Raw genomic sequence first — 12,393 nt, 5'->3', positions numbered from 1 at the left:
CAAATATGAAGCAAGTTTCACTACATCTTAGTAGATACAACTCCTGATGATCTCTGGAAATTCTGCACACACAGAACTACCAGAAACACATCTAGCACGAGGTGCTGAACCCACACAGAGAAAATTACATCCTCTTTGGAACATTTTACCAGTCAATGTAGCATAAAAAGCCATACACATCTTTTTGCCTTAGCTATGACTGGAGTAGATTTTCTGTAGAAAATAAAAATACATTTTCTCTTTAAGCTTTCCAGTAAGACAGCCAAACAAGGAACAGCGCACTTCAGAAAATGGTTGGTCCGTTGCCAAGAAGGACTAGTTACACTCCAGGTTTTTCACTGCTGGAAAACAAGTAAAAAACACAAAACTAAACCAAAAGTAGTCTAGCATCATTGATTACCTTATTTAAGGATAGTACAGTTCCCTAATCTCCTTTATACCTTAGTGAGCCTTATAAGTGAGAAGGCGGATGTAAACACAGTTGATAGCTTTAAAAGCTGAAGACTATTTCACTATATGGAGTGACCAGAACTCATCACTCTTCTTCACAAATCAGCCAGCTGTTCAAACAACTAAACTAAATCCTGTTGCTAGGAGAATAGCACCAGGCAGTGAAGACTTGAACAAACATTATGTTTCGAAACAAACCTTAATTCATCCTCACAACAGCAAGCAGATAAGAATCTAGTAGCCTAAATGAATACCAACAGCAAAGACAAATTATGGGATCTGCAAACAACTCTGTGCAAGAACTCAACTCTAATAAAGCACCAAGGTGTTTCTAAATCAAAATCAATTAATAAAATACAGGCCACTACTCATATGAAAAGAAAATTGTTTAAAGTCACAGAAAGCACTGCAACCTTGGGCTATTCTACTACTTCTAGAGTCTATACAATATCAGAAATTAGCTGGCAAGGAAGCTACATTCCATCATGCTGAATCAAACAGAGACAAGCTAAATTTTATAAGGTTAGTCTGACCTCACATTCCGCAGTTGTAAAAAAAGTTACTAGGGAGTGGTGACCCTTACTAAGCCAGCCAGCTAGTGCCAGGATCAAGCAGGACAATCCACTGTATATCTATTCAAGCTTACTCTTAGAAAACTGGGCCCCTAAACTATAAATCGAGTAAAGGCTTTTTAAATTTAACAGAATTATAAGTCTTCAGATATTTGCTTCACTGCACGTTTAACCCTGCAATTCTCTACAAGTACTAATTAAAACCCAAAACCAAAAATAAAGCTATTTTTGCACAAAAGAGCAAAGTTAATTTTTAGGATATAAAATAAGCTGATAAACTGGACATCCAAGTAGCTATCCCATTACACAATTGTAGCTCGATAACATTTCAAATTAAGGGTGCAATCAAATAAGTGTCCCCCTTTAGAAAACGTTATAGACACTTTCGAAAGTGAATAGTAGCTCTGTGCTTGCCATTACTTTAACACTTCAAATATCTTTATCCATCTTAAAGGTCACTCAGCTTTGCAGTAGGCCTCTTGATTTCATCTGCCAAAATAGCTATTCACTGCATCACTTATTCCTAATCACTTTTTGGTGGAAAGAGTTGAATATATCAAACAGGTTGATGCAAATCATCCTCATAAGAATTTTTTCATTTTCCAATTACCTAGCAACATAGATCCCGCTCTGGATATTCACCTCTGCTGTGTAATCCAGCCATAGATATCCCTGTAGGTCCTGCCTCACAGCCACATTCTTCATAAGATCATAATAATCAAATCAGAAAAATGAACTGACTATATAGATGGATTTTTAAGATCAAAATAAGTACGAAGTACAATTTTGCTTCAATATAAGTGTGAGACTATGGTGATATATCAAAGACACTGCAGCACCTAAGAGCAGAGATAGTTTGAATTTAATGGAGATTTTTCAGCAGAAAGTATACCACAATTCCCGTGATGCTATAAAGTCATAAGAGATTCTTCATCAAGTTATATTGTTCATGCTAGACAGGAGAAAAATTTAACTTCACACTCTATCTGCAATCTAGACTGAAAAAGCTGTAGCAGTAACAGAAAATGAGTAAGTCACAACTTCAGTATTCCCTGCGACATTAAAGGTCAGGTTTAGGGCCAAAGCAATGATTCTGCATCCCCTAGGCAGCTCCTACCTCTGTACAAATGACTCAGTAAAAAATACAAGAATGCCCAGAACACAAACACTTGGCTGTGCCTAAGACAACGTTCACACTAAGAATTCACACTGGAACTTCCAATGGGACAACACAGCTCATTTACTACTGCAGATGCCCATATATCAAGGGAATTCCCCTAATGATACCCACTAATTCTCCAGTATCTTTTGAATCTGTAAAAAGGAATTGCAGTGAAAAACTCTGCCAAGGCCCTCACATAGTACACATGCTTTGTGTTTGTTTTTCACAGAGTTTTCCTTCAAACTAGTTATCCAAAATCTTGCCTAAACACCTAAGTAGGTAATATAAAATCTCATTGCTTTTCTCTTTAAGCAGCTTTGCAATTTTAATCTCCAGATTAAATAGATTTATTATTTCCAAATGCAGGTTTATATTCACTCCTACTGTACAGATGGCTCTGATTACTTTGGATAAGTCAGAACTCAGGCTACATGGTCTTTGTTCTTTGCAACAACATACACCGAGAAGTGCGTTGAAATGCTGCCTTGGTTCGTAAACTGACTGGTTTTTGTTCAGTTCTAAGATGTGTAGAAGTTTGCTCTTGAGAAACTACAGCCTACAAAGTAAAATTTGCTGTAAACTGTATGTAAGTAAAGGTATTTGAGAAATTTGTATTTCAATGTTACCTATTATTTAAGACTAGAATACACACAATGGTCTGTTTTTTCCTTTCCGTAAGTGCACTCTTAAAAATTACAAGGAAACAGATTAAGAAAACTTAAAAGCTTGTGATATGTACTTTCCATTTCAAAACACTGAATTAAAGCTTCATACCTGAAAGGAACTTAATACAGATAGCCTACCTGACGGCTGCCGTGACCAAAGGGAGTACTTGATAAATTGGTGGTAACACTGTGTAGGATAATTTCACCACTCAAAGATCCAGAAGCAATGTAGCAATCATTCCAATTATATGTAATGCACGTGACTTCATCTTTATGATCCTGTGGGGGAGTGAGGTTAGAGTGGGAGGGTTAAAGACATTCAGGATAACCATATTCCTTCCTAATCTGTGCTTTTGCAGAAAAACTTCAGCTTGGTGTTTTTTTCTGACCACCTGTGACATTTTAAAAGATTATTTAAGAGTTATTATGGAATATCCCAGAAAACAGCAGAACACACTCAAGATCAGCCATTATATTTTAACCACTGTCTGATTGTTTTCAGAAGATTGTTTTAATACATTAGTAAAGATGATGCTGTAATTATATACAATATTTTAATAAGACAACCATAGAGGTATCTACCACATGTGTCATTAATGTTATTTTAAAAGTAAAATCTTCCAGAAACCAGTGATATTTGAATACACTTTCTGTTAATCTGATGTACTACTGCCAACTTCCCCATCTGTCACTTTTTGTCTTAACACATATATTTACCAAATAGCTTTTCAGTATTGTCATTTGCAATGATGATATTGTGTTTACTGAATATATAGGGGAAGACAATCAAGTACTTCTAGCCCAAAAAGGGGAAAAAGATATTTAAAGTATTGTACTAGCTACTTAGTAATATTGTTTCAAACTTTAACTTTAAAAGTCCAAGAAGAATGAATAAATCAAAGCTGAAATTCTACAGCCTCTTTAATAGTGCTCCTAAATGAGAGCAAATCATCTACTGAAGGCATCATGGAAACGTACTAGTCCATCCTAAGTTTTGTGCATCATAGTAAGGTATTAGAGAATTCATACTGGATCAGTTAGAAGACAACAACCATGTCCCAGTTTTGCATTAACATTAGTTCTACCACAGTATTCTACAAATACAGAAGTGTTTCCTTGTTTGACATATCAGAAACAGCAATTATCTGAAATGCCGCCCTTGGAAAAAATCCCATCAGAGAATATCAATACAAATTCTCAAAATAAGAAGCCTATTCTGAAAATTTAAACATACATTATTATAGAGTTGTACTCTGAAGACGTCAAGTTAATTACGCCTGTTAAATTAAATTTGCTATTTACAGCACATAAAGAACACAAACCTGAACAAGACACATATGTGAGCTATCTCCTATCTGTGGACCTGATCCTACAGATATATGACTTAAGAGTATATTTTTTACAGTTGGCAGCAAAACCTGGAAGTCATGAAAGCTACAGTTCTTCCTCAGCCAAACTTACCTTAAGGCTACGGTAAACCCTTCTAGATTTCAGATCCCAGATATTAACTGTGTTATCAAGGCCTCCACTCACAATACATGAAGAACTAGAATTCAAGTTCACACATGTCTGTTTTGCCTGATGGAGAAGGGGAAAGAAAGTATGTTAAAGATAATTAAGGGATTTATTCAAATCCTGTTAAAAGCATATTGATGTATGTTTTCATCTTAACACAAACTACAGTCATTTCCCATCAAAATGCATTTCAAATCCAGTCCAGTTTGGACATATGCTTAATGTAATTTAAATGTTATATGTTAATTAATAAACTCTCAAATGCTCACATTTTTTTCCATCCCCATTGCAAATTCTTTTAGCACTTTTTCCTTCAATACTTCAGCTCTCTGAAGTACAATCATAGACTTCTATTCAGGTAATGAGTTTTAAAACAAAAATGCTAAGTTTAGAAAAAAAGTCCTTAAAAGAAAATCAAAAAGTTGTCTACATCATGTACTTCACATTCCCTAAACATTACAAGGAATATTATAGGAGCAAACTTAATAATTCCATAAAGTGATTCTTTTTAAAATAATCACTGAAGTACCAGCTTTTGAAAAAAAAAAATGTCAATCTTAATGATAGACCTACATTGAGGACAAATTATTATTCAGTACTACCATGTTGAAAATTCACTTTTAAGTTCCTGAGATTTGAATTAAGAAAAAACAAGTCCATCCAATTATTGACATGGTAAAATTGGAAATGAATGCACTAGTTATAGATCAGATTTAGTGAAATCTCCAGGACAAACACTCCACCTTTGGAAGTGTTTGCTTCAGCAACCTAAAAGCCCGTTTTGAGCAACTTTTCTGAATATTTCCAGTCCAAATTAGCATTACAACAGCTAACCAAGGAGAATAAATAGAATGGTTTAGAACACTAACAAGTCGTTCAAGTAACCGTGTCAAGAGACTCTTCTAAAACTAAGCCCAGCTTTCTGAAGAGTTTATAGTGCCATGCTTCCATTTAACAGTAAAAAAAACTGGGCTATAACAGAAGTTCTCCCATTTCACATATTTCCAGAAGACAGTGCATGTATGCTCCAAGAACAACCTTTATATAGACTCTCAGATTTTTCAATGTACAGTTCACAGGCATGCATTATACTGACAATTCAAGTTGGAAAATGAAGTTCAAACTTGAGCTCTGTTCCATCACCCACACATTAAATCAAGTCTGAAGCACTGACTGCCTCGGGCTGTACGCTGAGGCTCAACAGGCAAATTCCCCTAGCAGTAGCTATCAGCATCAGATGCTACTATAACCACATTTGTATTTTTTTACTGGTATAACTATTTTATAAGCACTATTCCCCCTACTCTTTTTATGTATTTAACTATACATGAGGAAATATTTTTATATATGTGTCATAACTCTAACAATACTAAAATTAAATTGATCCCCCATATGCAGAACAGATGTGATGCAAACAGTACACAAGGTGGAACAGGGAACAAAACAGGGAACAGCATTACTCATACTTACTCCTTCAGCTATTTCAAAGAGTGGAACAGGTTTGCTTTTACAGCTCGAAACAACTATTTTATCACCACCAGCAGAAGCAGTGGCCAGGTATCTATCTTAGTCACAAGTTATGGACCATAATTGTATTACACTGGTGATTAATAAAAGCAACGGTAAGTTTCCCTTACTGAACAGAAGACAGATTGGTTAAACAGTCTAAAGTACCGTACCTTGAAGAAATAGAAACATAAGGCTATTTTCCAAGCTTCCATTAAGAAGCTCTTGCATTAACTACAGCCCTTACATGCCAATAGAAGGCAGAGCAATTTATTTCAGAGAGAAGAGGAGAAATACCTGGCAGATATTATTTAAGAGCTCTTTACTGCTAAGGCAGTTTATCCGGTCTAAAATTTTGTTTCCCCACTCGCCCCAAGTAAGAGCCCCATTTATCACTAGAGTTCAAAGGAATGTCTGTTGCTGTTAGCAGACTATGGATTTAAAGAACAGTCCTGTTTGTGACAAATGTTAAACTACTTCACCATACAGTTTCTAGAGTGCAATGAACACTTGCTGATTTTTGGCTCCCTCTGTACTGAGGGAAGAAAAACAAAAACCCAAGAAGATCCTTTTATGACACTAAATACCTCAAAGGAGTAAGAAAAGCCTTCGATATAGAACTACAGAGCAGGGAAAATGCCTCTGCACTCCCACCAAGTGAATCGAGTAACCATTTAGATTCATGTCCTGTATGTCTTCAGGCCAATGACCATTGTGATTTTATATTTGCTTATTTAAGAACACAGGTTAATTGTCTGGATTTAACACCAAAGAACTGGTAGGCACATTAGTGCTTGCTATTTCTTTCATTATTTCAAGGCACCATTTTAGCTTACAGAATTATGTAGAACCAAAATCAATGCTTTACCCCTAACAAATTAGCAAACATTTAAAAGCATATAGAGTAAGGCAGTTCATTGTTTCAGTTTGGGGGGATGAAGAGGAGACTAGGCAGAAGAAAACATGACAAGACAGACTGACTATAGCTGAAGTTTACTAAACAACAAACAATATTTATATATATACACACATATGTAAGTGTATATACATATAAAAATATTATACCTATGCTTCAATTTCTCTGCAAGCTCCATAGCCAAAACATTCATTTGTGCTCTGATTGTTTTAACTTTTTTTCTCATACATCCACTTCTTTGCAGACTTAAGAGGACACACATTCAGAACTTGCAGGACTTAATTTTTACGTGCCAGCATCCTGTCCTTCTTTTACATCAGGATCAGACATTGTTGCCTTTTCCCGTGACAGCCATACAAGCTCTTCACCTGACAGTGTACTCTTTTCATGAAATTTCTCACATATTCACCTAACATCTGGCACCTCACATCATTATCCTCTAACTGGCTTCCACGACAGCGGTGAAAGGTCTAAATGGGCCAGATCCATTTCATGCATAAATCACCACCACCCTATGGATGTTTTCCTACACATCCAACACATTTGTACTTCCTATGTAAATGCTATAAACAGTGCAAAGAAAACCGGTGCCTACAGAGTAAGAGGTAAGTGTACACTATCAAAGACTATGAGAATCAATGAGAAGCTGTTTGAGAAAAACAAACCAACCAACCAACCTTTCATTACAATTTTCCTCTCTACACTATGCATAGAATTTTACTACACTAGCAGTTGCTTTGTTCAACCTTGTCAGTAAATTAAGCACTGCCTTGAAAGTGAATACTGTAATCAACTGCTTAAGAAACAAATGAGTAAGCTTTACAGTTGGTAGGCAATTCAAGCATATCATAACCATTAAAAAAGTGTTAGCCTCCTAAAGGAAAAGAAACTTCTTCAGAAGCATTTACCAGCGTGAGTTTATTTTGTAAATCACTTCAACACAGAGAACCACAAAATTTTCTTCACAACATATACAAATCTGTTCATGCAAGACTTCAAAACTGCATCAGACCTGTGATTTACAGTCACTTTAATAAAAAAAAATTCACTGAAATTTTGCAGAACACACACAAAACTATGGCTGAAATCATAAAGGATACTATTGCTGGCCCAACATAGTGAGCTGACTGGATGAGGGGGTGTATGTGGGTTGAACTGCTCCACCACAGTTAGAGATGAGGAATCCCATATTTTAACATCATCTCCTGATGAAGCAAAATGTATGCTTTCTTGCATGGCTGCACCTGTTTTTGCAAAAATAATTAAAACAATGAAAAAAGGCATACATATGAAAAGTAGAAATATACAACAGATCACAAGTCAAGAAGAATTTTATCTAATACTGTTTTCTTGATAACCAGGATTAGTGTTACACAATTAGCACCATTCAACTGAATATACCGCTGAAAGCAGTAGACATCCCACACATTTGTTACTTAAATTCTTGCAGGAAATGTATGCTTTCCTTTTCACAAAGGAAAAGCCATACGCTCTATGGTATCAAGAGACTGAAACGATGCCTGTATTTCCACAGAGTTTACAGCTGCCTAACACGAAGCTGTGACTATTTCATGGACCAGCAGATGGAGACACCAGCTCGAATCAAACCGACTGTTGGAGGGAAAGGCTGGAAGTTTGGACCTAAAGGACTCACTCCAACGTTCACGTCACCATCCTACAGACGTCCGAGAATCCTTTACACTAAGCCTTTAACAGTGTAATACGGGTGATAGAGTCACTTTTCAACGCAGTTTACACAACACTAAAAAAAAACCAACCCAAAACAAATAACAAGAACGTCCTGTCCTTTGTTTTGACAGACACCGCTAACGGTACTAAAGCCAGCCTAAGCGATTCCAGGTTTGCAGAGCTTATTCTCAGCTTTTTACTCCGGGTAATTTTACACCAGCAACAAACACGGACTGAAAAGGGAAGCCCTTCGTTTACCTGAAAGCATAACCACCCTTTAGCCAAAAGTTTCCGCGGCGTTTCTACATAGCTTTAGGCCACTAATTCTCACTGCCGAGAACGTTTAAGAGAGGTTCTTAACACTGACAAAACTGCTGAGGAAACTCAAGGTCCACAACCGCCTTCGCTCGGCCGTTGCCCACAGCATCAGCCCGCCGAGCTGCTCCCCCCGCCCTCGCTCCTCCTCCCGACTCGCACGGGCCTTCTCTCTCCACTCCGGGGCTTCTCTCCCCGCTCCGCACCTTCAGCCCCGGAGGCCCCGGGAGGTGCCGCTCCGCGCACCCGCGCCCCACGGCATCGCCATCGCCACTGCCCAGCCCTGGCCCCGGCCCTGGCCCCGCTCCCGCAAGGGCGGGGTCCCGCTGCGGGCAGCCCCCACACTCCGCGCCCTCCCCACGGCGCGTCGGGACCCTCATCTCCCTCACGCCGCCGTGGCCCACCTGGCAGGGCGGGCACCGGGCCGGGCACCAGGGCGGGCACCGGGCCGGGCACCGGGCCGAGCCCCTTCCTCCCCCTCCCGCCCCGGCCCAGCGCCTCCTCGGGAATCGGGACCGGGCCCGGCAGCAGGCGCCGGCCGCCCCGATTGGCTCAGGCCTTCCTGCTCCCAGTTCTCTACGGGGTCCGCACGCACTCCCGGCCAATGAGCGCCGCCCTCCCGCGCGCCCTCCCTCACGGGCCGACTTGCCGCGCCGCGTCCAACTTAACAGCCCGTCCCAACAGCCCCCGCGCGCCTTCGCGGCCCCCGGCGACTACGGTGGCCCGGAAGGGGCGAAGCGGGAGGCAGGCGCGCGCCGTTCCCTCGCGGCGGTGAGAGGCACCGCCCGGCGCTGAAACGAGCCCCCGGGGAGGCCTTGCCCCAGGCTGGGTGTGTGAGGGGGCCCGCAGTGCCGGGCCGTGGCGGGGCTGGAGGTTCGACCGGTCGCCGTGCCCAGGCGGAGGAGCCGTCCGGTGGGGCCTATGGGGACCTTTCGGGGTGGCGGCGGGTCAGTGAGCAGCACGGAGCCCCGCCTGGAAACTGATGAAGGGAGCTGGAGCCAGCCACATGTTAAGCGATAAATCCTGCCCTCCGCGATGGGTTCGTCTTGAGTGGCACCAAATCTGGTATCTGCTACGTTTTAAACTGCGAAGCTGGAGGAAGGGCTGTGTTGTCAGTAAAAGCTCTGTTATGAGTAAAAAGCATCCAGCACAGCCAGCCCGGTCCTCACTCTTCACTAAGACATCTTGGTTACAGGTTCTAATAAATAATAGTAATAAATACATTCCAGCCAGAGACGTTCTTGATCTGAACCTGTCAGCTCAGGTCTGTTTTTAATTATGTTCACAACATACCTATTTGTACCCCATTACACACTTGGTATTTACTTCCAATAACAGATCAAGTAACAGAGAATCGTTGCATCTCTTATCCTGACTTGCAATATAGAATCATAGAATCATAGAATGGTTTGGGTTGGAAGGGACCTTAAAGATCATCTAGGTCATGCGGAATTTTGTAGAAGGAGGGATTTTTTTTTCCCACCTGGTAAAATAAAAGCTAGCACTTCTTCAAAGGTAATATGTATTTTCACTGTCTCTGCTTTCTAAACCTAAGTAGAAAATCATTTAGTGCAAGATTGTCTTTAAAGCGATATTAGACATGAAAGCTAGCAACAGTACGTGGCTCTGTAGAGATCTGGTTTCAAATGAGTGTTTACCTTGTGTATGGCCCTCAGAATTGGTAGATCGGAAACGCACCATTCACTTTCCTTTGCCGATAGAGTTTTGATTTTCCAAAGTTCACTTAATTTCTAGTCTGTATAAGAACTCAGAATCAGGGAAGAAACTCATGTCACTGTTACACTGTCCTGGTTTGGCCCAAACCAGGCCAATTAGTCTTAGAGAAACCAAGGTCACTGCTAATTTCCTCACTGCTTATGAGTGAAGAGCCGAAGGGGGGTCGCACCTACAGGGAGGAGCAGACAGGGCAGGTGACCCAAGATTGACCAACGAGGAATGATTTCAATTACATTAAAAATAAATTTTTGGCTTTAAATACAAGTTGTGTTTCCTCTTTGCCCAGAAACGATGTTTCCAATGTAGCAGCAGTGACACTGGGTTCTGGATGATGAGCCACAGAGTTCCTGGGGGAAACGACCAGTTGGGATGCTGGGGAAAAAACAACCTGGATTTCTTCATGGTTATAATTATTCTTTAAAGAGGTTTTGAAATAGTTGGTATTATTCCACTTGGTAGTGAACTCACAAGAACATAACAGAGCTAATTAATATACTACCTGTTGTATGATAATGAAATGTATACAGTAATTTTATAGGATAAACAGAATCTTGATTTTTTTTTCCTCTAGCTATGCCATATGCTAGCTGTATGATGCCGGTGTCCATGGGGAGTGAAGCAAGGTGCGAAGCAGGAAGCACAGACCTCATTGGAGGTTCCTCCGTTTCTCATATTTGGAAAACCGACAGTAGAGGCTCCTGTGCTGACCCCCCCAGGCCTTGGTGAGGAGAACACAGGACTGCCAAGAAGCAAGGAGTTTTGCCTAGGGCATTGTTATTTTTTTGGTGGCTGCCAAAATGTTCCTTTCAATTCTGGATGCCTGGCCGGGAGCTAAACCAGCGCTGAAGGTGCACTGACTCTGTACAGAGCTTCACCTCCCACACAGCTGTCCTGAGAACAGCCCAGAGCGAGCCAGATCCATCACCTGGTGATGATTTCTTATGTAGCATATTCTGGTTTTCCACTGTGTGGCACTGATTTTTGGTGTAATTCGCTTCAACGTGTACCTTTTTTTTTTTTTTTGCACAGTAAGCAGAATCCTAAATCATGCTGACATGGGAGACAAATGAGAATAATTCTAATTATCTCTGGGGTTTCAAAGTGGAAAATTAAATTGCAGTGGTAAATATTTGACTTCAGCACTTGCCTCTGGACCCTTTCGCCCACTCTATTTTAAAGATTAACCTATGCTTCATATTTTCACTTCTCTCATTTGATGATGTACTCAGTATCTTTAACCCAAAGAAAATCTTTGGCAAACATAAATGGAACTCTTTGCTGGATTAATTAGTTCAGCATATTAGCCTGTAATTCCAGCAATTAATTCTAGTTCCATCATTATTCTTTTTAAAAATCTTTCTTCTTGGATTTCACTGAAAATGGATTTGGAAACAAATTACTATCCCTTTTACATTGTATCTCAACTGAATAATAACTTAAAATCCCTGCCTCTTTCTTTCAAGCATCTGAAAATATTTTCCAAATGTTGATGCAGAAAACTTCAAATCCCTCACTGATTAGGGGATTACTGTTATCTCCAGATAAAGAAACTGAGACATAGTGAGGCTAATTACTAGGATTATTTTGTTAAATTGATGTCATCCAAAAACTGGATAAATACTTAGGCCAAACAAAAAATGAGCATGAATTGGAGCTGTAGTGGAATTTAAAAAACAGTCACATATAATTGAATAAATCTGTGTGAAATTACTAATTTCCACATCATAAAATTAATTTAACCAGACATAATTTCAGGTTGCTATGTATTTGTAGGCATGAGACAAATCCTGTGAATGCCTTGAATATACAAGTCTCTATCAAGGCAGCAATATAACTTTAAACTATATTGAAACAGTATTTGAAAAA

The 12,393-nt window shown here is 39.8% G+C and overlaps 1 protein-coding gene across 2 annotated transcripts in view; it reads right to left on the bottom strand.

Annotated features, from left to right (window-relative positions):
* NEDD1 (NEDD1 gamma-tubulin ring complex targeting factor) overlaps nucleotides 1–9,324 on the bottom strand; it is a 28,078-nt gene extending 18,754 nt beyond the window's left edge. Inside the window, exons 1-5 of one of the 2 annotated variants that reach the window (XM_068401604.1) lie at nucleotides 9,195–9,324; nucleotides 7,887–8,030; nucleotides 5,835–5,929; nucleotides 4,311–4,427; nucleotides 2,988–3,128 (exon numbers count right to left, since the gene is read on the bottom strand). In XM_068401604.1, coding sequence (XP_068257705.1) covers nucleotides 2,988–3,128; nucleotides 4,311–4,427; nucleotides 5,835–5,929; nucleotides 7,887–8,022 — 489 coding nt within the window. In that variant the 5' untranslated portion in view covers nucleotides 8,023–8,030; nucleotides 9,195–9,324. Of the gene's footprint in view, nucleotides 1–2,987; nucleotides 3,129–4,310; nucleotides 4,428–5,834; nucleotides 5,930–7,886; nucleotides 8,031–8,996; nucleotides 9,047–9,194 lie in introns of those variants that run through there. The other variant, XM_068401603.1, reaches the window with a different exon arrangement.
* Nucleotides 9,325–12,393: the final 3,069 nt, after the last annotated feature.

The sequence above is a fragment of the Nyctibius grandis genome, chromosome 5, assembly GCF_013368605.1.
Source record: "Nyctibius grandis isolate bNycGra1 chromosome 5, bNycGra1.pri, whole genome shotgun sequence".
Lineage (NCBI taxonomy): Eukaryota > Metazoa > Chordata > Aves > Nyctibiiformes > Nyctibiidae > Nyctibius > Nyctibius grandis.
This window is presented reverse-complemented; position numbering and strand designations above follow the sequence as displayed.